Below are 27167 nucleotides of genomic sequence, written 5' to 3'. Positions count from 1 at the left end.
GCTTTTGTACAATAAGATGGGCTCAAGAAAGAAATTGAATCAGGATGCAGAGATTTAGACATCAGCCTCATAAAGTGATGGCTCGTGAGAATGGATGGAGTCTTGACTCTGGATAAGATCTAAAGATCAAAATAGGGCCCTGGGGTAGGGACAAGGGCTTTCTTCAGAAATTTAAAGTCATCCCTCTAGTTCATCGTGAATTTTATTGCAATAAAAGCACGGAGATATTGCAAAGTCTCACAGCACTTTTTAGAACCTAAAAGCAAAGATCAGGAAAGGAATTAGATAAATCCTGAGATTCTGATGTCCAGAAACTACTCCCATGCAATCCTGAAGGAAAGACACTTAGTGAGCTTCTGAACTCTTAAAAATTCTGATACGTAAGACTAGAATAATTTCTTTGAGTTCAGTTAATAGAAGACATGAAATTTTGTCACCAATAATGATGATAAAACAACTCTAAGAATTTCAACATTTCTTCAAATGTGCTTAATGCAATCAGTACTTAGCAAAGCTACTTTCAGAAATAGTTCTGGATAGGTTGCTCTGTTAAAAGAATGCAATTTTATGTTGAATCTTCAACAGTTCTCGGGAGATCTCATGTCTGTTTCTCTTGCCTTGCAACTTCTTATGCTACTGCCACGAGGAAGGGGATTCCCCTTGACTAGAAAGAGAAGTGATCCAAGGAGCAAGAGAAAAGGATCCTTCTAGAATAGGGTTGTCATTATATTTTCTCCAATAAAATCATAAAGTGTCATCTAGAGACATTGCATCCAACTTTGTTAGGACACCAACTTTTTATTAAATCAGTAAGTTGTGGAGAAACATGTCACCATCGGAAACAGTTTTTGAAGTTGTTTATTTTCCTTTTTCTATTTACCTACTTCTTGAAGCCAATGAACTACATTGTATTTATGTCATTGCTGGGTCAAAGCACATATTTCAATGAAGGAATCATAGGATTTTAAAACCTAGCTCCCAGAGCTTGCCAAGTTTAAACTTCTAATTTTTTAAAGAGTGAAAACTCAGACCTAGAGGGACTGAATGCCTAGAAATGACTCAGACAGGAAGCTGTGGAGCCAGGTCTGGAACCAGGAGTCCTGGCTCCCAGCCTGTTACGTTAAGTGCATCTTTCCATAGATTCACTATGGGTGTGGGTGATTCTCATTCGATTGTGGGAATTCATAAAAAGCATTTAAGCCACAGCCACTTTAAAGATGGAGAGTTTATAATGGGAATGTATCCACTAGGCCCACATTTTAACACCACCTTCCTTCGAAGGGTTGAGACAGCGTCCGAACGCTTTGTTTAGAGACCTGGTTACTTCAGAGGGAAAAGTAGAAATCTTAAGAAGTCATGCATAATCCATTTGCCTGGGAACACGAAGGGGACCTGAGAGCCAGCCCTGAAACCTTCGTATTTAAAGCAGTTGTCTGCAGACATAATGCCCTTAGCTTGATCAAAGGGCCTGGCCACACAATCCCAGGAACAGGAAGGCTGACAAGGGGGGAGGGTCCCTTTGTCCTGGACTCAAGGCCTGGAATCCGGATGCCTAAGCAGGCAGGGCTGTGGGCCCATGCAGGGAGGGGCTGAGGCCCAACCTGTCCCCCAGATTCCTCCCCCTGCCCTCTGCCGGGTCCACACCAAGAAATCTGTCAGTCTCAGGGCCCTGCCCTCTCTTCCCCCGTCTCCTATCACTCTTCTTCAGCATGTTAGTAAAAAGAATTCCCCCAGCCCAAAGGCTTTGCTTGAACGATTGCCCTTTCCTTCTGCAATCAGCAAAGGTAAGCGCCCCAATTTAACTCTTTCTTAGGTCTTTCTCCCAGCACGCAGTTTCCTAACCAAATATTTCATGTATCGTTTGGGTCACATTCTTGACCTTGTTGTTTCAGGTGCCTGATAGTTCTGGGCTAATGACAGCCCAGCCAGCTCACTGGCGGCCACTCTCCCTTTCCTCCCGGGTCCCTGGGCAGCTTTCCTGGACCCATTTTTGTCCTGGCCTCTTCCTGGTGAATTGCTCTCCCCCTGCAGCCTCTCTTTATAAACGTGCCTGCACGGAAGGCTTACACCTCAGATTCCTGCCCCTGGTGCCTTTGGCCTGTTCATTATTTAATTTTTCTTTCAGACCCCTGCCTGTCTGGTAACGTCTGCATGCTGTGATTGTTTTCATTTTTCCAAGTCTCCAAACACCCATCATGGACAGCCTTGAGGATAAGCTTTTAATAAGGTGTAACACTTCCCCTGCGCCTGCGCAGACAGACACATTAGGAAAAGGCGCTTCAGACCCACCCACATTCTTCGAAACACAAGATTTCAGTGATGAAAGGGCTTTAGGCACTGCCCTTTGACCCTATCAGCAACACCACCTTCATACCCACTCTCCTGTTTTGCAAGTTGTTGGGAAGGGCCTTTATTTTTCTCCAGTTACTCAAACATATACACAGAAAGTAACTTCTGGCTGCTTAGTGGGGGCCCCAATCTTGGTGGTTTGGGATCCTTGTAAGAAGAGGAACTTGGGACACAGGCATGTGCAGAGGAAAACTGTGAGAAGATACAAGGAGAAAAGAAGACGGCCGTCTGCAAGCCAAGGTGCGAGACTTGAGATGAAACCAACACTGCGGACACCTTAATCTCAGACTTCTGGCCTCCTGGTCTGTGAGAAAACTAATTTCCTTTGTTTAAGCCACCCAGACTGTAGTACTTTGTTATAGCAGCCCTAGAAAGCTAACACAAGCTTTAATATTCAAATGGTGTTAGTTCTAGATGGACAATGAAATTAATCAAGAGCAATTTCTGGGCAGGAAGTGGTTCTTCTGTCCTTGTAGGGATTTTTAGGTATGGAATTCTTGTTTGTTGACAAGCAGTAGATATTCAGCATGTGTTTATTGGGCACCTAGCACATGCCCTTCAGTGGGCAGAGACTCAGAAGTCAGTGACTCTGTCTAGATTCTAGATGAGATTAGCATCTCACTTTGGCAATGGATGTGTGTTGATGTGGAGTCCCAAAGACACCTCCTCCCTAGGGCCGAATGGATGCATTGTAACAAGGTTTTTCTTCTTTGGTTGCTAGACTGTTTGCTAAAGTATTGCTGTTGTTCAGTCGCTAAGTTGTGTCCGACTCTGAGACACCATGGACTGCACACCAGGCCTCCCTATCCCACCATCTCCTGGAGTTCACCCAAGTTGATGTCCATCGAGTCGGTGATGCCATCCAACATCTCCTCCTCTTCTGCCCTCTTCTCCTTCTGCCTTCATTCTTTCCCAGCATCAGGGTCTTTTCCAATGAGTTGGCTCTTTGAATCAGGGGGCCAAAGTATGGGAGCTCTAGCTTTAGCATCCATCCTTCCAATGAGTATTCAGGGTTGACATCCCTTAGGGTTGACTGGTTTGATCTCCTTACTGTCCTAAAGTATTAAGTGAAACTATATAAATTTTTTTTTTTTTTTAGCATAGGTTAAAAAGTCCTACTAAATACGAGTTTGCTAGATTGCATCCTGAAACAGAAAAAAGAGACTAGTGAAAAAAATTATGAAATCCAAATAAAATAGCTTGGTTAGTAGTAATGTACTCACATTAGTGTTGTAGTATGCCAAATGTGCCATGCTTATATCATCTGTTAACATTAGGGGAAACAGTGGCTATATACAGAATGCTTTCAGACAATTTTTGCAGCTTTTCTATAATTTTTTTTCCAAAATAGAAGTTCATTTAAAAAAATATTTGAATATTAACCATTTTACATAGTTTAATGAAGTCTAGAGGCCTTGAATATAGACTGCTGATTCAATCTCTTAATTATACAGTAATGAGATTTGTGTTTGAAATTTAAGTTTTACCTATAGTTGTTTTAAAGTGATTGACTAAGTATTTGTACCCTGGATGCCTGGTCAGTCTAGGTAAGGGGACTTACATAAGCCGACCTTCAAAGACAGAGAGCCCAATGGCCACTACTGAGGGACTGTGTTGAGCAAGACCTGCTGTTTAGCTTCTGTCCTCTCTGATTGTCTGAGAGAAAAGCCAATTTCTTGAGGACTCTATGCTACTGGAATGACTGAGTCTCTCTGCTCTTCTTGGCAGTCAGTGGGGACCCAGCATGGCCTCATTCAGAGAGAGAATATCACTTGCAACTCCCTTCAAAGAACTTCCCTTCTTTGTTTTTATTCCCCATCAGGTCATGAGAAGACAGAGGATTGTGCTATACCCCTTTATGGGGAGTCTAGATTCTCCTTTAGAGGAAAAAAAGAAAATTTAAGAATCCCAGGGACGGGGGAGCCTGGTGGGCTGCCGTCTGTGGGGTCGCATAGAGTCGGACACGACTGAAGCGACTTAGCAGCAGCATCCTTAATCAGACCAATACCACATGAAATACTTGTTTTGTTCAGCTGGCAAGCATTTAAAATTTTTATGAATTATTTACTACACCTTTAAATTGGGAAGCCTCACAAAAATATCTGGATACTAGGCTTTTCTTGAACAATCATAAAGTCTAGCAACAGAGACCTGTATTCCTACATGGGAAAGACTGGCTGGAGCCAAGGAACCACTGTGCCCTTTCAGGGGTGATACGCCCTCCATTTCCCATCATCCCCACACAGCTCTATTCTATATGCTACTTATTCCGCAGCTTTAAGCATTTGAGCTTACATCAAACTACAGATAATGACCCCTTTGTGAGTCATGAAATCAGTCAACACTAAAGGAAGGCAAAGGGAAAGGAGAGGAGTGAGAAAGAAGAGGAAGAGGAAGAAATAGAAGTTATCAGAATTTACCACCTGCAGTAAGGGTTTGTTGTGTTCGATGAAATTGTGTTTCTATTGTTTTGTGTGTTGCTTGCACATAGATTATATTAGAAAATGTATTTCTCCCTGTGAGTTGCAATGTTTGAAAGCCAAGACTAACGAAAATTTAAATAATCCAACTTTTTGGTTAAACATTTAGTTTGCTATATTAGCTTACTCTTTGTGTTCTGTTTTTCCTTAAATTACCTGAATACATCAGTAGTGGGGCTTTATTTGCTATATAATCATAACTACAGAATTCAAGCCAACATGATAATATCAGTTCAGTTCAGTTGCTAAGTCATGTCTGACTCTTTGCAACCTCATGGACTGCAGCATGCCAGGCTTTCCTGTCCATCACCAACACCCAGAGCTTGCTCAAACTCATGTCCATTGAGTCAGTGATGCCATCCAACTGTCTCTTCCTCTGTCATCCCCTTCTCCTCCTGCCCTCAATCTTTCCCAGCATCAGGGTCTTTTTCAATGAGTCAGTTCTTTGCATCAGGTGGCCAAAGGATTGGAGTTTCAGCTTCAGCATTAGTCCTTCCAATGAATATTCAGGATTGACTGGTTTCCTTTAGTATGCACTGGTTGAATCTCCTTGCAGTCCATCGGACTCTCAAGAGTCTTCTTCAACACCACAGTTCAAAAGCATTAATTCTTCAGTACTCAGCTTTCTTTAGAGTCCAACTCTCACATTCATACATGACTACTGGAAAAACCATAGCTTTGACTAGATGGACCTTTGTTGGCAAAGAAATGTCTCTGCTTTTTAATATGTTGTCTAGGTTGGTCATAACTTTTCTTCCAAGGAGCAAGCGTCTTTTACTTTCATGGTTGCAGTCCCCATGTGCAGTGATTTTGGAGCCCAAGAAAATAAAGTCTCTCACTGTTTCCATTGTTTCCCCATCTATTTGCCATGAAGTGATGGGACCAGATGCTGTGACCTTAGTTTTTTGAATGTTAAGTTTTATAACATGGATCCCTATGAATGCTTGTAAAAGATCTGTAATAAAGGAGTAAAGCATCTAGTTGAAATGGAAAAAGAGATCAATCTTCTTGGTATTTTTAAGACTTAATGATCTAAGACCTATGATCCACTAGATTGCATAGTTGCAAGTTAGATCATATTAAATAATAATTGAACTTATTTACATAGATTTTGGGGGCTCCCCAGGTAGCACTAGTGGTAAAGAGCCTGCCTGCTAATGCAGGAGACCTAATGCATGTTCAATCCCTGGGTCAGGAGGATCCCCTGGAGGAGGGCAAGGCAACCCACTCCAGTATTCTTGCCTGGGAAATTCCATGGACAGAGGAGCCTGGCAGGCTGCAGTCCATGGGGTTGCAAAGAGTCAGAGACGACTGGAGCAACTTAGCACACACATCGGTTTTTAGAGCAACTAATAATTTACACTAGATCAGCAGCATATGATAGAGGTTCTGTCAGTGGAAAATTCTGTGTCTGCATCATACACTCTAGAAACAGCTAGCCACGCATGGGTCTTTACTATTCAAAATGTACCAGTGTGACTGAGGACCTGGATTTTTAATTTTAATCAACTTAAATTTAAGTAGCCACATGTGTGTGTTGGACAGCACAACTCTAGACTTTAGAATGTGTGTCTTGGAAGGAGGTTGGCTCTTTTTCATTTTCTGCACTAGAATGTCCATTGGCCTGATAGAATCATCTAAGTCAGGCATTGCACCCTAAAGAGTAAGGCAGGCTGCCATTCAATCTGCTCAGAACAGTTTACTTTTTTGGGTCCGGATCATTGCCAGAAACAAATCTATCCAGCCTCTACATGTGGACCCTCTAGGTTCTTTTATTGTTGTTCCTTTTTATTTATTTATTTTTAATTGGACTATAATCGCTTTCAATGCTATATTAGTTTCTGCCGAACAGCGATGTGAATCAGCTATATGTAGACATACATTCCCTCCCACCTGAGCCTCCCACCCTGCCACCAGATTCTTATCCCCGCTGATTTGTGCTTTTTCAAGTTAAAAATTGCTTGAAGAAGATTATGTGATTTTTTAACTATACAGACAAAACTATAATAACTATTATTTAATAATACAATAGTAATAATAAAAGTAATAAATAGTGACAACAGTAGCAGCCACTTACTAAGTGCTTACTGTGTACCTGGTCCTGTGAGGAGCACTTTGTATACCTTATCCCACTTACTCACATTAATCCCATGAGGATGCGTTATCCTATATGAAGAAACTGATGCTTATGAAGGTTATGTAATTTACAAGGTCACACAAATATGAGTGAATGAGGCATAATGTGACTCTGGGTCTGTCTGGCTACAAACCCCTTCCTGTAACCACTGTGCTATCCCAGAGGATGCTAATAAACTGTGTTTTTCATCAGAACATTATTTCCTTGGTAAAAAATCTAGCTGAGATAAATTATTAATGGCAGTGCTAGGCCAGGGCCTCCCTCTTATGATTTCAAGGCCTGTGCTCTCCACTGCAATCCCCTTATCATAGAAGCTGCTTTGGCCATACTGCAGGAATTGGCCTATATGTTGCATTGAGACAAGCATTTTTTAAATTTGGGGACCCATTTCCTCTTTAATATTAAAAATTACATCTTCCTCTATTGGTCTGAAGAGGGCTTCCCTGGTGGCTGAGACAGTAGAGTCTGCCTGCAACGTGGGAGACCCAGGTTCAATTCCTGGGTTGGGAAGATCCCCTGGAAAAGGGAATAGTAAACCCACTCCAGTAGTCTTGCCTGGAGAATTCCACGGACAGAAGAGCCTGGTGAGCTACAGTCCATGGGGTCACAAAGAGCCAGGCACAACTGAGCTATTAACATACACATACAATGGTATAAAGACAAATATATTAATAGTCTATGTTAAACCATTTTCTTCTACCTGAAAGTCTTTTTCTTTGTGATTTGAAAAGAAATGGAAACATTTTATGAGTCCTGTGGTAGGTAGAATAATAACCCCCTCAAAGATGTCCATACCCTAATCTCAGAACCTGAGGGTTTTGTCACTTTTATGTGACTATGTTACTTTTATGGCCAGAGGAACATTGCAGCCATGATTAAGTTAAGAATCTTGAGATGGAAAGATTATCTTGGACGATTCGAGTGGGCTGTGTGGAACCCCAAGGGTCCTAAAAGGAGAGTCAGAGAAGGAAATGGGATGACGGAAGCAGCATGTTAGTGGGACACAACTGGAGCGAGACTCGCCCGGCTTTGAAGATGGAGGGGCCCCCAGTGAAGTTAGGCAGGCAGCAGCGTCTGGCACCATTGCCGGGTAACGCAGGAGAGACAGAGATCAGGAGAATTTTTTTCACACTTCCAAGAAATCGCAGGATTCAAAGTGATGGTGGGAGAGACTTCAAGCCCAACTAATGGGTGGCCCCCCCCCCCTTTTGTTTTTCCCTCAGAATGTCTGGAGACAATGAAATTGTTGGCTGGGATTGTTTACTTTCACCAGAGCTGGTGATTCTGATGCTCTGCAGAAACTATCAATACATTTGGGAGAGAGTGAGCAGCATCTGGGAAAAGTGCCTGAGTGAGGAGAGAAAGAGAGACCGAGAAGGGAGAGGAAGTGGAAAGCAGTGCACGCTCTAACGGGCCTGAGGATGTCAACAGGGAGAGAGAGATGTTTATAGAAAAGAGGAAGAGGGGAAGAAAGGGAGGGAAAGAAGGAAAGAAGGAAGCAATCTGGGGTTTGAAGGGACCCAGGAGGAAAGGTGGGGAAGGAAGAGAGACAAAAAGCAAAGCCAATAGCGAGCCTAAGACTGAACTTCCTTTCCTTCCATAGCTGACTCTGAGTGGGGTTGACCTTCAGAGGCCAGAAGCCGTCTGCGGCATCGGCCCGGTCCCGCACCTCCGCCGCGGGCTGTGGGGCTGACCTCACGGGTCAGGGCGGAATGCCGCTGGACAAACCGAGGCGCTCCGTATGGTCAGAGGCGCCGCGCTCTCTGCACAAAGCTGCTATTGACATCCAAGTGGCTCTCTGTGACCCATGGTGTTCGCTGCTCAAGCTCAGAGGCCTCTCTTTCAGGCTCAGGCCATCCTTGTAACTGTTTAAAACCAGTCATCTTTAGGGAAGTAGACCCTATACCCAAATTTGTCATGATTTCTGTGTTTTCCAGGGTGTGGGTTTTGTTTAGTTTAACGCCAATAGTCAGTTGGTTCTGGGTGAGCTTCTTACCTCTTGGTGTCACTTAAAAAGAAGTTTTTTAAAAAGGAGATATTTCTTTATTTGTATATATGTATGCATATGTTGAATATGGAAACATTTTGTGGGTACATACACATACACACATATACACACATACACCCACATAAGGCTTCCATATACAGCTTCTAGGAAACCGAGAATATAGCACTGCAGGGTATTTTTGAGTAATCCAGAGTCCCTCTTTCATTTCTATTTTTATTATCTTAGAGAGCATATCTTTCAGTGAGATACATTTCTTAGCTCTCCAGACAATTTGCCAGGACCACACTTAGATAGGCGCCCCTTCTACGGTTTTTAATTTTACCCCTTTCAGTAGACTTTTGCACATATCATCATTCATTTCTGTAAGCTCTATCCCAGGAATTTTTTTTAAAACAAATTTTGCCCGAGTGGCTTTTAACTGTCCTCCCAAATTGTGTCTGGTATGCCGATGTCCTCCCCACTTACCCTGGGTTTAGCTTTTTAGCTTTCTCAGTTCTTTCTTCCTCAGCTGACACTGGGTGGTCTCTCTGCCTTGTCTGGCCTTCAGGTATCACGAACAGCTCTGTTTTATGTTTTTCACACAGTTCACTTTTCTGTCTTGGCTTAGGGACTGAGATATTATTCCTTGTTCTTCTTTCTAAATGGCTTGTAATTTTTCACAGAGGATGACATTTAAGCTTTGTCACCTTGGGTATCAAATCTGTGCATAGATAAACAAACAGGACAGCAGTTACATAACTTCTTCAGTCTCATTTTTTTTTTTTTTTTAATATTTCTCCTATTTCTCCTGCCCTGAAGTTAGGGGACAGAAGAGTTGATATATTTTAATCTTCTCTTAGACGATTTAACAAGGGCTTATATTGTCCTTACCATACACCAGGCACTAGGGCTCAATGCTTTCCAAATATGAGCCAATTCCATCCCCAGGACAGCCTCCTGAGGATGGTGCTGAGACTCTTCATGTTACGTCGTTGGGGAAATGGCAGCACTAAGAAGTAAGCTACTTGTACAAAATCACGTGTCTGATAAAGCAGCAGGGTCAGGATTCAAACCTAGGCATTCAGATCCTGTATCCAGAATGTTAACCACTACCTTATGGGGGAAAAATGGGACATGGATTTCTTGTTTCAAGGCTTTCTGGTTAAGAATCCACCTGCCAATTCCCTGCAGGGGACATGGGTTCGATCCCTGATTGGGGAAGATTCCACATGCCTCAGAGCAACTAAGCCCATGTACCACAACTACTGAGGATGTGCTCTTCAAAAAGAGAAGCCGCAATGAGAAGCCGCAAAGAGAAGCCGCAAAGAGAAGCCTGCAATGAGAAGCCTGCAATGAGAAGCCTGCAAAGAGAAGCCTGCAATGAGAAGCCTGTGCACCACAACTAAAGAGTAGCCCCACTTGCTGCAACTAGAGAAAGCTTGTCTGAAGCAACAAAGACCTGATGTAGCCAAAATAAATAAATTGATTAATTAATTAAAAAGAAAAGACTTTCTAATGAGTCAGTTCAGTGTTTCCAGGACTAACATCAATTTTTGACTCTTTACATTAGACACAAATGCTTTTCTTTCTTTTTTCAAAATACTTTAGGAAAAGTATTACAGCTCATGGCAAATGCATGCAGATTCCTATAATTCTGTGTAGGTATTTTATTTGCATCTTTCCCTTTTGAAGTCAGATGGGCTGAGTTCTGGAAAGTCTGATGGCATCTGTCCCTCTTTTCACCATATTACTGCTCTCCCTTGCCTCTCATCACTTTTCATAAGTTTTTTCATAAACACACAAGGCCTGATTTATGTTTTGAGAGCCACACCCTTTTCAGCAAAGCATACACAGATGCCATATATAAATGAAAAGTGACCTTTACCCATGAAAAGAATTTTGATGAATCGCAGGAAGTAATATACTGTGAAGGGAAAATACTTGTTTGATCTTTTTCTTCTTCTTCTTCTTTTTTTTAATGTAAATCACTTCCCATGAAGAACAATCTGTGTGTAATGAGGTTCTTTAAGTGGAGACTACAAAGACCCCCAGCACATTAGAGAATAAGTTCATTTGTGCTGGTCTCTGACTTACTGCTACTAATGGGGTATGCGTATCAGGGAGGCAGGAAGAAGTTGAGGGTTGTTGAAGGAAATGATAAAAACATTTAGATTAGTCAATGACTCTTTCTTGGTTACAAAACATGGGCTGGACTCAATAGCAATGTTTTCAGACTATGGACTGGGACCCATTAGTGGACACTATGGTCAGTGTTAAAAGAAATTTTAAAAGTTAAAAGAGAAGAATAGAAAATATCAGAATGCATGACACAGAATAACATCAGATGAGTTTTGTGAAGCTTTTCTAAATGTGTGTGTGTACGGAATGTCTATAATAAGCTGCAATGTAAACTGTATCTCTTACTATGCATTACATTCAAAAAGCATTTGAAAAATACTGCTCTGTAGAATTGAAGTAGCCAAAGGCTTTTTCTCTACCGTCTGAGAACATACACTACGAGACAGAATGAACTTTCTTGATGTTCTAAAGATGTTAGGGGAATTCTCTAGAGGTGTTTCTGCAGGGAAGACTAGGAGAGAGGAATTGTAATAGGAGTAAGTGGCTCTACTCGTCTTGTTAGTGAGGGTGCATTTCTGAGGTGAGGTCAAAGAAGGATTCTGAAGAGGGAGGTCAGAGTCTAAGGAGAAATGAAGTGGTGGCTCTTCCAGCCTCACAGGCTGGGAGAAGAAAACCCAAGTTGCAAATGGCTGATGAAGGTAGACTGTGGAAATGTTCTCCTGGTAGGATGGAAGGAGCAGGATCCAGGAGAGAACAAGATGAGGAAAGTGGATCTGTAATTGCAAACGAGACGCGTATTGGTCGTAACTGTACCATAGATGTTTGCTTAGACTGGTTTGCTGTTTTTAAAATTAAGATGTGAGTGCGTCACTTACCTCGACTCTTAGCTTGTCGGGGACGGTAACCGGGACCCATGTCTACTCCTGTTGCCTGCACCTGCTGACCCGTAGCCGCCATGCGTGAGTGCATCTCCATCCATGTTGGCCAGACTGGTGTCCAGATCGGCAGTGCCTGCTGGGAGCTCTACTGCCTGGAACATGGCATCCAGCCTGATGGCCAGATGCCAAGTGACAAGACTATTGGGGGAGGAGACGACTCCTTCAACACCTTCTTCAGTGAGACGGATGCTAGCAAGCATGTGCCCAGGGCAGTGTTTGTAGACCTGGAACCCACAGTCATTTATGAGGTTCGCACTGGCACCTACCACCAGCTCTTCCACCCTGAGCAGCTCATCACAGGCAAAGAAGATGCTGCCAATAACTATGCCCGAGGTCACTACACCATTGGCAAGGAGATCATGGACCTCGTCTTGGACCGAATTCAGAAGCTGGCTGACCAGTGCACCGGTCTTCAGGGCTTCTTGGTTTTCCTCTGCTTTGGTGGGGGAACCGGTTCTGGGCTCACCTCCCTGCTGATGGAACGTCTGTCTGTCGATTATGGCAAGAAGTCCAAGCTGGAGTTCTCCATTTACCCAGCCCCCCAGGTTTCCACAGCTGTCGTGGAACCCTACAACTCCATCCTCACCACCCACACCACCCCGGAGCACTCTGATTGTGCCTTCATGGTAGACAATGAGGCCGTCTATGACATCTGTCGTAGAAACCACGAAATTGAGCGCCCAACCTACACAAATCTTAACTGCCTTATTAGCCAGATAGTGTCCTACATCACTGCTTCTCTGAGGTTTGATGGAGCCCTGAATGTGGATCTGACAGAGTTCCAGACCAACCTGATGCCCTATCCCCACATCTACTTCCCTCTGGTCACATATGCCCCTGTCATCTCTGCTGAGAAAGCCTACCATCAACAGCTTTCTGTAGCAGAGATCACCACTGCTTGCTCTGAGCCAGCCAACCAGATGGTGAAATGTGACCCTCGCCATGGTAAATACATGGCCTGCTGCCTGTTGTTCCGTGGTGACGTGGTTCCCAAAGATGTCAATGCTGCCATCGCCACCATCAAGACCAAGCACAGCATCCAGTTTGTGGACTGGTGCCCCACTAGCTTCAAGGTTTGCATTAATCCCCAGCCTCCCACTGTGGTACCTGGTGGGGACCTGGCCAAAGTCCAGCGAGCTGTGTGCAAGCTGAGCAACACCACAGCCATCGCTGAGGCCTGGGCTCGCCTGGACCACAAGTTTGACCTGATGTATGCCGAGCGTGCCTTTGTTCACTGGTACGCAGGTGAGGGCATGGAGAAGGAGGCCTGCGAGGACATGGCTGCCCTTGAGAAGGATTATGAGGAGCTTGGTGTGGATTCTGTTGAGGGAGAAGGAGAGGAATACTAATTACTATTCCTTTGAGTCCTGCAGCATGTCATACTCAGCTTCAGCATTAGCTGACAGGCATAAAAACTTTCTGACTAGATTGTCTTCACTTTCAGCTATGATCCTGTATTGATTTCCATGTGTGTCTGTAACACTTATGTGCTGTCTCAAAAGTAAAGATTTTAAGAAAGAAAAAAAAATTAAGATGTTCCCACAAAGATTGGGATTTCCGGTTTCTCTAGAAAATTAAGAAGACCTGGCTCCCCCGAGTCTGTACTCATACATGGGAGTAGTTGGCTGGTCCTGACTAGCAGGGGCCCCCTGTGCTGTCCCACGGGATTGCCCCTGGCACATTCGGCTCCTAAAATTGAAATTTAATTGAAAGTTCAGTTTTAAGTAGCCACATTTCAAGTGTTTGCTAGCCACATGTAACTGATGTCTGCCATATTGGTCAGTACAGGTATAGACCATTTTTATCATCACAAAATTTCTATTGGACAATGTTGCTTTTAGATCCTGTGTCCCCCCTAGTCACTGCTTTCTCCGCTTGGGGTAGCCCCACTCCCTTCTGCTGTCTGCCTCACTCTTCAGGCATTTCTATTTGCAACTCCCTAACAGAATACTTATGTTAGGTTGGCTGAAAAACTGTCAGTAAATCGTGGGAATTGAAACCTATCCCAGTTGATCACTGACTCATTGAAGTATCTTGAATTGAGTGTGTGTGTGTGAGTGTGTGTGTGTTCTTTGCAAAGGAAGGAGTCACATGAAAATGACAGAGACTGTGTATGTGTAAATGGCATCTTATAAAGTTACTTGTAGAGAAGAGTGGGTTTCAGTTAGAGTGTTTCATGAGAGGGAAAAACTGTAGAAAAATAAAACTAATTTTCTGTCATCTGCAACTGTGAAGATACAATGGGGTGGTCAGGGCAGAACCAAAAGGATCAAACCTGGTGAGAGTAACTAACAGTAAAGCAATGAATAACTTTACAGATAAAAATTTGCATCCCATTAGGATGTGGGTGGATAGAGTACCTTCTGACTCTCTCCAAATATCATAAGGGAGATATGACAGTAATTGAGTTTATCAACATAGAAGGCCAGCTGAGGTAAATCAGACCTGAGAGAACTGTTTGGCTTACAGTTCTGAATTAACCAGCTTAGCTTAAATATCCATATTATTTATGCAGGCACAGTCATTAAATAGTCACCTTTGAGCTCAGTAACACACACAAACACACGAACGCACATATCCTTTGATTTCCCAATGCTGTTCCCAGGAACATAAGAGGGCAGAGAGGGCTTATAGAGTCATTATATGTTAACACATTTGGGGTTGTATTTTAGCAAATTTTAGCTACTTCTTCTATCTTGATTGCCTTGTCTGAAGCTCTTTTCCTATGGAAGTGGATGGAAAAGATGAGAGAACCCTGAAATTCTTTGGGCAGTGAGAAAAATTTGTTTTTCAACCTGCATTTGTTCACTGGCATCACTACCTACATTTTCCCAGGTTCGCATATGAGAATGATTATTCCTCACTTCAGGAAATCCATTTTTAAAAAGTGCATTTGACTTCAAAGGATCCAGCACCCTGACTAGGGTCAGCTCAGCCGAGGAGACAGCTGGCAGGAGCCCTCACCCGGGGCGAAACTGGACTTTCCTCGCTGCTTATCTCTTGGAACTTGTGCTGGAGTCCCAGGAGTAGGAGCTGTGTCCACCCAGCATAGGAATGTCTGTCCCTGAGGGCTGAGAGTAGGGGACAGCTCTGTCTTTCCTGGAGTCAAGACCAACTGCTCCAAACCCCAGTGCCTTTTATGGGGGCAGTAAAAGGGCCCAGCGCAGGGTCAGGGCAACTGCCATCCTGCCCGGATATGTGACCTGAGGCGAGTCTTTTAGCATCTATGAGTTTCTGTTTACTCAGGTGTATGGAAGCATTCAACTGAATCAGTCTTCCTTCTGATAAACATAAAAATCTCATGTTCTTATTGGACATACATCACGGTCACTGCAAAATCAAACTTTCTCCTAAAGCATCAATAGAACCAGGATCAATGTTATACATTGGTGAATAAAACAGAAAATGCTCACATTTGCACACCGGGTAGGAGTTAACTCTAATTAAGGGCCTCACACAGCACTTCTCAAATCATACTGGGCAGAAGAATCATTTGGGGAGGCTCGTGTAAAATGCAGACTCCTGAGACTTCCCTGGTGGTACAGTGGTTAAGACTCTGAAGTTCCGCTACAGGGGACATGAGTTCAATCCCTGGTCAGGGAACTAGGGCCAAAATATAAATAAATTTTTAAAAATGCAAATTCCTGAGATTCTATAGCAGGTTTGGGGAGCTGCTAGGAATCGCATGAACAATCACACCAGGTGATTCAGTGTCCACAGTGGATATTTAGAGGAATCTTGGCACTGGCTCTAAGTTTCCAGATATAGAGAAACCATGTCAGTCTTGTTCAGCACAGAATTCCAGTGCACCCCATGCCTTGTAGGGAACTCAATGTTGGCCATACGCCTTGTTAATTTAATCCCTCTAATACTTTTTGGTAACATCCGAGAAGAACATGTCAAGTTTCTTTTGGGAGCAGATATTTTTACCTGATTTGTTCACAGTTGTAGGTTCAGCAGGGAAGATATGCCTGGCACATTGAAGGTGCTTAATAAACATTTATTTAGAGACTAGATGGCTCTCTATTACACAATGATTAGAATTGCTCTTCATCTTCCAATTATGAAATTATATGTTAGGAAATGCCTGCTGCCTCCAGAGGGTAACTGTGGCCTCCCCCATCACCCAAACCTAGAGAGAATTTACAACCCAACTGTCCCCCCATAGAGGGTGGAGGGGTTTAAGAGCAGCATCTCAGTGATGCTCCTGAAGCCCCATCTCAGCCTTCCTTCTTGCAGAAGCCGTAGCATGGAAACCCTGCCTCAACCCCCTCCTCCCCCCTCTCCCATCCATCATCACTACCCTCCAGTGGCCTTCCCCAAAGCATCTAGCTGCACCTGGCCTCACACTGTAGCACTGTAATCAACGAAGCTCAAAAACTGCCCAAGGAAGGACACCCCAGCATAATGAGCAGTCCCCCTACCACCACTCTATTATCTACACCTGCTGGGCCCGCCTGCCCACCCCACTCTCCAGGGGAGCAATTCTGGCTCCTGCATCTGTGTTCTCAGAAACAAGCACAGTGCCCAGTGAAGGATGAAGGAAGACCAAGGTGGGGACCAGAGGAAGGCAGAGGGGCAGGAGGTGGGGGGCTGCTTGCCCCCGGCAGGTCCAGAGGACGCTTCCTCAGAGTGATCCTCCTGCCCTGAACTAAACTTGTCCACTCCTATTATTTTCCCAGCACATCCCGTTCTTTTCTATCACCACACTGTTAGCAACTGTTTGCTGTACATTTATTAGATTCCCTTCTTATTTATTATCTGTCTTTCCAACTAGATTGTAAAATCCATGGGGCAAACCCACGTCTATTCTATGCTCTATTCAGAATCTAAAAAAAAATTAAAAAGCCTGTAGGTGTCCAAAACATATACACTGAATGAAGGAGAAAGTACACCTAGTACTTTCCTGAAGCTACTCTGGTCGATCCCTGCTCCAGGTAGGAAGTCTTGCTTTCTTCAGCTAGTCTTCCCCTCCATTCCTACCCTAGTTCCCCCAACAGTGAGCAAACTTCCACACCAGGATGTGGGAGTGACAACTCTGACTCGTTATTTCCCAGAGTGCAGGAGAGACACTTTTGATTGGTTATTTGCTGGGGACACCTATCAATTGATACAAATAGTTTGCTGGTTGACACAGGGTCCTTAAAAATGGCACGGTACTCCTATATCAATAGAGATGATCTTATCTTGAAATTGATTTTTAAATGAATAAATCATAATAATAGCTCTCTTTTTTGAGCATTTACTCTGTGCCAAGTGCATAATGATATCCACTATTTATGGAGCATATGTGCCAAGCATTTAAAATATATCACTTCACTGAAGCCTTACAAAACCAAAGACAGGTGCTATGATTGTCTTCATATTATAGCTAAGAGCTTGGATAAGTTAAGTCTTTTGCCCAGGGTCACACAAGTAGTAGTGGTCAAGAAAGGCCATCTCTCTCTCTTGCTGTCAGACTTCCAAATCTATGATCCATTTTCTGCTCTTTGTCTGAAATCTGCTTGAGGAAGAGGAAGAGGTCTACTCATCCCCAGTGGATATGATGAACAGAGGACATGAGGGAGGGACCTCTCATGGAAGGAAGGAAGGAAAAGAATGGAAAGGAAGAGAAGGAGATTCCTACTTGGGCAGGAACTGTAATCTCCCCATCATGAGAAAAGGGAAAGCTTCAGATCAGTTGAGGGACTCATTCCAATGGGCCAGGGTGGTAGGAGAAGTTTATGTTTTATTTATTTTTTAAAAGATTATTTGTGTGTGTGTGTTTATACCATTTTTAAAGTCTGTATTGAATTTGTTACAATATTGTCTCTCTTTAATGTTTTGGTGTTTTGGCCTCAAGAGATGTGGGCTCTTAGCTGCCTGACTAGGGATTGAACTTGCACCCCTGCACTGGAAGGTGAAGTCTAAACCGGTGGGCTACCAGAGAAGTCCAAGGAGAAGTTCAAAGGTACAGATCCGTCTTTTTGAGGCTCTGCTTTCAGCTTAGGTCTGCCCAAACGTGAACCCTGTTTCCTTACTCCAGTATCCGATGCTTTAGGGACAACAGTGGGCCCAAGTCTTCTGGTGCTTCATCCATCCCTAACAGGAGCACCCTTCAGCCTTGTGGCTGGGTAAGCGACTCTGCTTAGCAAGTGAACAAGAAATATTACAACCCTGACATTGTCTTCTTCTAAAGTCTTCACTGTGTCTCAAGGAAAGTGGCTGTTTCCAAACATGTACAGAACACACAGCCTCAGCAATGCTTCTGTTTATCAGAAACTGTGGAGGTGAGGCACCAGTGTTAGTTATGTGTTTGACTTTGCAGTTATACTTGAAGCATTAAAATATTTTACATATCTTTTCCCCCTTCCCATCTTCCTACCCTCCAACCTTCCTTCTTTCTTCCCTTCCTTACTCCCATTCTTCCTTCCTTCCTTCTTTCCTTTTTTTAAAAAAAGAAAACATCAAAAGTTAGATGTCGTTTGAAGACTAACATTGAACTGTCTTGCCCTATTGAAAATAGTCATTATGAAATTATGGATTCAACTATGCATCAATGAAACTTTTGATAAGTACTTTTATTGAATGTAATCCTAGATGCATTGATTTCTTACCAGGTGTTTTGCCTTAGTGTCTAAGATAGAAGTTCTGATGGTCTCTCAGAACTGTTCTAGAAAGTTTTGTCTTAGTCAGCTGGGTTGCTATAATGGAATATCATAGATTGAGTGGCTTATAAACAACAAATATTTGTTCCTCACAGTTCTGGAGGCTGAAAAGTCCAGGGGTCTGGCTGATTCAGTGTCTGGTGAGGACCCACTTTCTGGTTTCTGTCTTTTTCTTGTGTTCTTACCTGGCAGAGCGGGAAGGGAGCTCTCCTGGGTCTCTATTATAAGGGCACTAATCTCATTCATGAGGGTCCTACCCTCATGACCTAATCACCTCCCAAAGGCCTCACCTCCAAATACCATCACTTTGGGAAGTAAATTTTAAGATATGAATTTCCAGAGAGACAAAAACTCTCAGTGTATGGCAAGTTCCTTCTCAATAGTTCAACTTTTACTGTCCTTGGTGGCTCAGATGGTAAAGAATCCACCTGCAATGCAGGAGACCAGGGTTCTATCCATGGGTTGGAAAGATGCCCTGGAGAAGGGAATGGTTACCCACTCCAATATTCTTGCCTGGAGAATGTCATGGACAGAAGAGCTCGGCATACAATCCATTGGGTTGCAAAACAACTAACTTAACTGTTTCTTCAGAAAGTCCAATTTTCAGGTTGAAAGTCTTATTCTACTGCTCAAATTCCAGAGGAAACTCAAACTGTGTAAGAGAAACAGCAGGAAAAGCAGACCACCTGGATCTGTGAATCTCGAGCTATTTCTGCAGGCCCCATCCCCTACTCCGGCCCCCAAGCCCAGACTTTTCACTACTATGTTGCCAAAAGTACAGGCAATCAGTCAGTGAGTTTTCTGTCTTACAGGCTTAATCTGGGAGCCTGAGACCACCTGACCTTTAATTAGCAGCTAGCAGGGGAAATTAAAAAGGAAATAAATATTAATAATATCTATTTTATAAAACATTCAATTTTGTTCACATGAATACTAATCAAAGCCTGCATAAAATTGTAGCACATCATGTTTGAGGAAAAGATGTGAGTTATAATAGATCCTATTTCCATAATTCTAACATGCTGTAATTTCCATCTGATGAAATGTAGCTATGAAATTAAAAGTGCCATTTTATGTGTGAAAGTTCTAAACCTGGACTAAAAGTGGAGGAAGATATTTTTTAGAGTTTTGAAAAAAAGTATAGAAAAATGATGGAAATATGAAATGTTCTCTTGAAATTTATTAACAATTTAGGAGAAATAGTAAGAAAAGCAGTCAAAACTTTATATGATTTCTAAGAGGGGGATAAAAGTCTTTAAAAATGTTATATTCCCAGCCCCTGGAACAGGGCTTGGAAAACAGTAGAGACTCCATTTTTTTTTTTTTTTAAATGAATTTTTTAGTGCAAGTTGGGGAGGAAGGCAGGAGGAAAAGGCAGAGCAGTCTAAGAACCATATTTCATGAGAACACCATTTTTCAAGAGGGAGGTAGTGTGAGGATCTGAGGAGGTATGATCGTTGGACCACAAAGGCAAGGTGTCCGTAGTAGTTTCTCAGACTGTCACCACAAAGTACCATAAACTAGATGACTTTAAGAAAACCCAGAAATTTATTGCCTCATAATTTTGGAGCTTAAAAGTCCAAAATCGAGGTGTCAGCAGAGTTGTGCTACATTTAAAACCTAAAGAGCTATCTTTCCATGCCTCATTCTAGCTTTAGGATGTTTAGAGAGGCTCACAGTTTTCTGGATTTATCCTTCTTATATGCCACAGATCTAGAATTGCTCCTTATATTATGTGGCCTAATAATAACTTTTTGTTTTGCAAGAATAGCACAAAGAACTTTTTTTCCTGAACCATTTGAAAGTTCTGCCAACATCATGCCCCATCACCTTTGATATTTGTGTACCATTTTCCTCTACACAAAGACATGAATCACAGCACAACCATAAAAATCAGAAAATTAACATTGACACCACTACCACCTAATCCTCAGACCCACTCTAGTTCCACCAACAATCTCAATGGGGTCCTTCAAACAAAAGGATATGATTTATGCTCACGTGCTACACTGAATTGTGACGTCTCTCCTGTCATCTTCAGTGCAAAAAAACTCCTTAGTCTTTCCTTCACTTTCATGACCTTAATACTTTTAAACAAGGCTCACCGGCCACATCCAGCCTGGTCACTGAGTTTTAGGAAGAATATTTTCCCGGAACACAGTTACATACGTTCATTTACATATTGCCTAAGGCTGATTTGGGGCTGCAGCAGCAGAGCTAAGGAGTTGTGACAGAGACCATATGGCCTGCAAAACCTAAAATATTTACTACCAGGCCCTCTATAGAAAATCTTTTTTGGCCCTTGTGTGAGACAGTACTAGAAGGGAAGAGAAAGAAATGAAAAGAATAAATATCAGAAACGAAGAACACTAGCTTTAGTGTATTTTATTGCTTTCATGGAAAATCTTAGGGAGTCTATAGAATAACTACTAGAACTAATTGAATTTAGCAAAGCTGCAAAATATACTGCTACTTCTAAGTCACTTCAGTCGTGTCCAACTCTGTGCGACCCCATAGACGGCAGCCCACCAGGCTCCCCTATCCCTGGGATGCTCTGGGCAAGAACACTGAAGTGGGTTGCCATTTCCCCCTCCAATGCATGAAAGTGAAAAGTGAAAGTGAAGTCGCTCAGTTGTGTCCGACTCTTCGAGACCCCATGGACTGCAGCCTACCAGGCTCCTCCATGCATGGGATTTTCCAGGCAAGAGTACTGGAGTGGGGTGCCATTGCCTTCTCCTGCAAAATATAAGGTAGGTACAAAAAAAATCAGTCTTGCTACTCTATATTAGCAACAATTGGTAGACAATATTTTTTAATTTCATTATAATATTGTCAGGAAACATGCTTAGAAATAAATTAAAATGTGCAATCCTTCTACATCAGAAATGAAAAAAAAATGCTGAGAGAAATTAAAGACTTAAATGGAAGTGAAAAGTGCAAGTCGCCTAGTTGTGTCCTATTCTTTGTGACCCCATGGACTGGGGCTTGCCAGGCTCCTCTGTCCATGGAATTCTCCAGGCAAGAATGCTGGAGTGGGCAGCCATTCCTTTCTCTAGAGGATCTTCCCAACCCAGGGATTGAACCCAGGTCTCCTGCACTGCAGGCAGACGCTTTACCATCTGAGCCACCAGGGAAGCCCAAAGACCTAAATAAATAGAGAGAAGTACCATATTCATATACTTCACACTCAAGATTGATGAGATGTTAATACTACCCAAATTGATTATAGATTCAATGCCATCCCACTGAAAGTTCCAGCAGTATAATTTTTGGAAATCAACAAGCCTATTCCAAAACTTATCTGAAAATGCAAAGAATCTAGAGCAGTCAAAACTATCTTGAAAGAGAAAAACCAAGTTAAGTGACTCATATGTATGACTTCAAGATTGTGATTTCAAGATTGTAACCAGCATACAAATAGCCTCCAATCATCCCTGCTTGTTGATATTATCCTTGAGTGGTCCCTTCCCAGGTGATATCAGGCTGGTCTGTGTGGCCAAGAGTCTATGACAGAGTGGTGATATGTTGCTTCCTAGATTAAGTTATGAAAGATATTGTGATCTCTCTCTCTTTCATTTCCTTCCCTCTCTTGTTCTCTTTTTAATCACTTGTTCTGAGAGAAGCCAGTCCGTCATGAACAGTGCTATGGACAGCCCCACATGGTGAGGAATTGAAGCTCAAGGCCAGCAGCCAGCAAGGACCTGAGGCCTCTGTCAGCAGCTGCATTAGTGAACCTGGGAATAAACTCTGCAGTCCCTGCTATCTTCCCATGACTGCAGTCCTGGCCAATAGCTTGACTACAACCTCATGAGAGACTCTGAGATGGAACTCCTCAGTGTAGGTGCTCTCAGATCCCCAGCTGTCAGAAATGGTGTGAAATAATTCTTGTCTGTTGCTTTATGCTGCTAAATTTGGAGAAAATTGTTATGCAGCAATAGTTGACAAATGCAAAGACTTACTTTTAACTTAGGTTTATCAAGACAGCGTGGTATTGACATAAGGATTGAAAATAGATCATTGGAACACAATAGAATTCAGAAATAGACCCACACATAAAGTCAGTTGATTTTTGACCAAGGGACCAATATTATTCAAAGAGGGCAGTCTTTGCAAAGAATGGTGTTGGTAGACTCTTTGACATACCAACCACCAAAAATAATTCAAGTTAAAACACAGAGAATACCTTGGGGTGGGCAAAGATTTCTTAGACAGGATGATGGATGAATAAAGACGTGGCATATACATATGAGTATATTATTTGGCAATGAGAAAGAAGAAAATTCTGTCATTTTGATGATATGAGTGGATTCTGAAGACATAATGTTAAATGAAATAAGTCAGACAGAAGAAGACAAACATCATATAATATCACTTGTATATGAAATTTTAAAAACCGAATTTATAGGAGCAGAGAGTAGATTAGTGGTTACCAGGAACTGGGGGAGAAAGAAATGGGGAGATCCTGGTCAAAGGGTACAAGCTTCCATCTATAAGAAGAATAAGTTCTATGGATCTAATGTACATCAGGGGGACTATAGTTAACTGTGTGTGTGTGTGTGTGTGTGTATTTTCCTCCACATCTTAGTTCTCCTACCACGGGTTGAACCCAGGTCCTCAGCGGTAAGAGCACAGAGTTTTAACCACTGGACCACTGGGGAATTTCCAACAATATTTTATTATATGCTGGAAAGCTGCTAAAGGAGTAGATCTCAAATATTCTTTCCACATAAAAGAAATGGTAATTATGTGAGGTAATGGAGGTGTTAACTAACTCTGTTGTGGTAATCACTTCAAAATATATGTGTATAAAATCATCACATTATTTATCTTAAACTTACATGATATGAGGTCAATTATATTTCAATAAAACTAAGGGGAAAACCACATATGTCCACAAAGACTTATACAAGAATGTTTATAACAACTTTGTCATAAATGGTAAAAACCTGATAACAAGCCAAATGTCCCTAAACAATTGAATGGTAAACAAATTATCATATATTCATGCAAAGAAATGCTACTCAGCAGTGCAAAGAAACATATTAGTGATACATACAACAAAAGTGAATGGATTTCAAAAACAGTATGCCGCATCAAAGAAAGCTAGATACAAAAGAGTGCATACATTATAATGCCATTTATATAAAGATCTACAGGTAAAGCTAAGCTGCAATGAGGGAAATCAGAACAGCAGTGGGCTCTAGATGAGAGGTAACTGATGGAAGGGAACTGGAGAAAACTTCCTGGGGGATAAAAATGCTCTGTATGTAATCAGGGTGCATACATTTGTCAAAAACTCACTCAGCTGTATACTTAGAATCTGAGCATTTTATTACATGTAAATAACCGTGTAAGAAGATGAATTTGAATGCTTTGACAGGGCAGGCACTTTACAGGTCCTGGCTATTTATAGCGCTGCAAATATGCTAGTTGGTTTACATCAGTCCTGAGAGAGACCTAGAGAAATGGGAGGAGTGTTGAATTGAGTCTTAAGAAAGAAAGGAGAGAGTGGAGAAGGGAGCCACTCAGATGGAAAATAAGCACAAATGAAAGAAGTTGAATATTCACTTGGCCTTGGGTCTTACGTTGCCTTGGACTATTTTCCTCTTTTCCATATATATCTTCTCTTTAAGGTGAGATTTCAAGCTCTTCAAGGGTGGTGATGCATCTTATAAGCCTTTGCATTTCTTATAACTCTAGCACTATTTTCTGCAGAGAGAATTTGGTAATACCATAGAAAGAGAGAGAGGGAGTGAGCTGTGATTTCAAATGTTTTTCAACGAATTTTTGCGTGTGTTTCCTGGAATGGTTGACTAACAAATTACATGAGAACCAAGACTGTTCTGTGTTTCCCAGTCCGGCTTGGTGTCTGGCACATGGAATAATGTATTTTCATTGATTAACTGAAGTGTACACTAGAGAGAAAAGTAAATGAGCTTCTCTCAAAGGCCTATTGTCTCTCCTCCCTCACCATCCCCCACAATCTCCCAGCAGTGGATATCTTTAAGTATGCTTTTTGTTGTTTTACAGCCGTTTGCATTTAAATTGGGCGTGTCTCTACCCCATTTTTATTAGCTATTTCTCATACCAGTCCTGTGAGGTTAGCGCTGTTATCTGCTTGTTACAGGCAAGGGCAGTGAGAGGTGAAGCCACTTGCCCAGGTTGGATCCACAATGAGCTGCTGGGAGGGGTGGGATTTGAGTGCACTGGTACCCTTTCCAGCCAGCTTTGCTGGTCCAAAGAGTGTGTGGCTTCCAACAAGACAATAAAATGTGGATTTTCTACACCAGACTTTGAAAACCATTTTAAAGACATTTATTCCAGAAGAAAGAGATAGGATTGTAATTCTTTGGCCTGATTCCTTTTCCTGACAATCTTTTAGGTACTGCCTGGCTGCCTGGGCTTCCCTAATGGCTCAGAGGTAAAGAATCTGCCTGCAATGCAGGAGGCACAGGAGATTTGGGTTTGATCCTTGGGTGGGGAAGATCCCCTGGAGGAGGAAATGGCAAACCCCTCCAGTATTCTGGCCGGGAAATGCCCTGGACAGAGGAGCCTGGAGAGCTACAGTCCATGAGGTCTCAAAGAATTGGACGTGAATGAGCAACTAAGTATGTACTGAGGGCTGCCTTAGTTCAAGGTCTTTGAAATGACTCGCTCCATCTAGAGATGCAGCACCTTTAGTTCCTGCTCTAAACTGTTTAACTTATATGCAGAGTGCACCATGAGAAACTCTGGGTTGGATGAAGCACAAACTGGAATCAAGATGCCAGGAGAAATATCAATAACCTCAGATATGCAGATGACACCACACTTATGGCAGAAAGCGAAGAAGAACTAAAGAGCCTCTTGATGAAAGTGAGAGGAGAGTGAAAAAGTTGGCTTAAAACTCAACATCAGAAAACTAAGATCATGGGATCTGGTCCCATCACTTCATGGCAAATAGACGGGGAAACAGTGGAAACAGTGACAAACTTTAATTTGGGGTGCTCCAAAATCACTGCAGATGGTGACTGCAGCCATGAAATGAAAAGATGCTTGCTCCTTGGAAGAAAAGTTATGACCAAGCTAGACAGCATATTAAAATGCAGAGACATTACTTTGCCGAACAAAGGTCCGTCTAGTCAAAGCTATGGTTTTTCCAGTAGTCGTGTATGGATGTGAGAGTTGGACTCTAAAGAAAGCTGTACACCAAAGAATTGATGCTTTTGAACTATGGTGTTGAAGAAGACTCTTGAGAGTCCCTTGGACTGCAAGAAGATCCAACCAGACCATCCTAAAGGAAATCAATCCTGAATGTTCATTGGAAGGATTAATGTTGAGGCTGAAACTCCAATACTTTGGCCACGTGATGCAAAGAACTGACTCATTGGAAAAGACCCTGATGCTGGGAAAGATTGAAGGCAGGAGGAGAAGGGGATGACAGAGGATGAGACGGTTGGATGGCATCACCAACTCAATGGACATTAGTTTGAGTAAGCTATGGGAGTTGGTGATGGACAGGGAAGCCTGGCGTGCTGCAGTCCATGGGGTCAAAAAGAGTCAGACACAACTAAGCGACTGAACTGAACTGAGTTCCTGCTCGGATCCCCCATCTCCAGAAGTCCTTCTCCCTTTAGCAGCCTCCCAGTAGAGCCCACCCAGATAGTATAACCTTAAACAATACTTTAATTGGAGTTAATTTTATAAAGTTGGAAGGGAATTTAGGGCTTATCTAATCAGGAAAAATTTAATGAGGTTTGTTCATTTCAGTTCAGTCACTCAGTCATGTCCAACTCTTTGCAACCCCAAAGACTGCAAAGGACTGCAGTATGCCAGGCTTCCCTGTCCATCACCAACTCCCAGAGCTTACTCAAACTAATGTCCATTGAGTTGGTGATGCCATCCAACTGTCTCATCCTCTGTCATCCCCCTCTCCTCCTGCCTTCAATCTTTCCCAGCATCAGGGTCTTTTCCAATGAGTCAGTTCTTAACTTCAGGTGGCCAAAGTACTGGAGCTTCAGCTTCAGCATCAGTCCTTCCAGTGAATATTCAGGATTAATTTCCTTTGGGATTGACTGGTTTGATCTCCTTACAATCTAAGGGACTCTCAAGAGTCTTCTCCAATACCACAGTCCAAAAGCATCAATTCTTTGGTGCTCAGCTTTCTTTATAGTCTAATTCTCACATCCATACATGACTACTGGAAAAACCATAGCTTTGACTAGACGGACCTTTGTTGGCAAAGTAATGTCTCTGCATTTTAATATGCTGTCTAGCTTGGTCATAGCTTTTCTTCCAAGGAGCAAGCATCTTTTAATTTCATGGCTGCAGTTACCGTTTACAGTGATTTTGGAGCCCAAGAAAATAGTCTGTCACTGTTTCCATGTTTCCCCATCTATTTGCCATGAAGTGATGGGACTGGATGCCATGATATTAGTTTTCTGAATGTTGAGTTTTAAGCCAACTTTTTCACTCTCTTCTTTCACTTTCATCAAGAGCCTTTTTAGTTCCTCTTCGCTTTCTGCCATAAGGGTGGTGTCATCTGCGTATTGAACTTCCATAAATGTAAAA

The 27167-nt window shown here is 42.5% G+C and overlaps 1 protein-coding gene across 2 annotated transcripts; it reads left to right on the top strand.

Moving 5' to 3' along the window:
- Positions 1-5379: 5379 nt before the first annotated feature.
- Positions 5380-13383, top strand: LOC122673451 (tubulin alpha-1B chain-like). Of its 2 annotated transcripts, XM_043871244.1 has the most exons (3): positions 5380-5384; positions 6393-6397; positions 12184-13383. In XM_043871244.1, exons 2-3 carry the CDS (start codon positions 6394-6396, stop codon positions 13317-13319), a joined length of 1140 nt encoding a protein of 379 aa, XP_043727179.1. In that variant the 5' UTR covers positions 5380-5384; position 6393; the 3' UTR covers positions 13320-13383. The 2 variants fall into 2 exon arrangements, with proteins under 2 accessions (XP_043727179.1, XP_043727178.1); XM_043871243.1 differs by lacking the exons at positions 5380-5384; positions 6393-6397 and having other exon boundaries at positions 11898-13334.
- The last annotated feature ends 13784 nt before the right edge of the window (positions 13384-27167 follow it).

This window comes from Cervus elaphus, chromosome 17 (assembly GCF_910594005.1).
Source record: "Cervus elaphus chromosome 17, mCerEla1.1, whole genome shotgun sequence".
Taxonomy (NCBI): domain Eukaryota; kingdom Metazoa; phylum Chordata; class Mammalia; order Artiodactyla; family Cervidae; genus Cervus; species Cervus elaphus.
The sequence above is the reverse complement of the archived record's forward strand: the minus strand, read 5'-3'. Positions and strand labels throughout refer to the sequence as shown.

Bases quoted from the DNA above. Each gene is read 5' to 3' on its own strand.
- LOC122673451 (XM_043871243.1), top strand. From the start codon at position 11,988: ATGCGTGAGTGCATCTCCATCCATGTTGGCCAGACTGGTGTCCAGATC.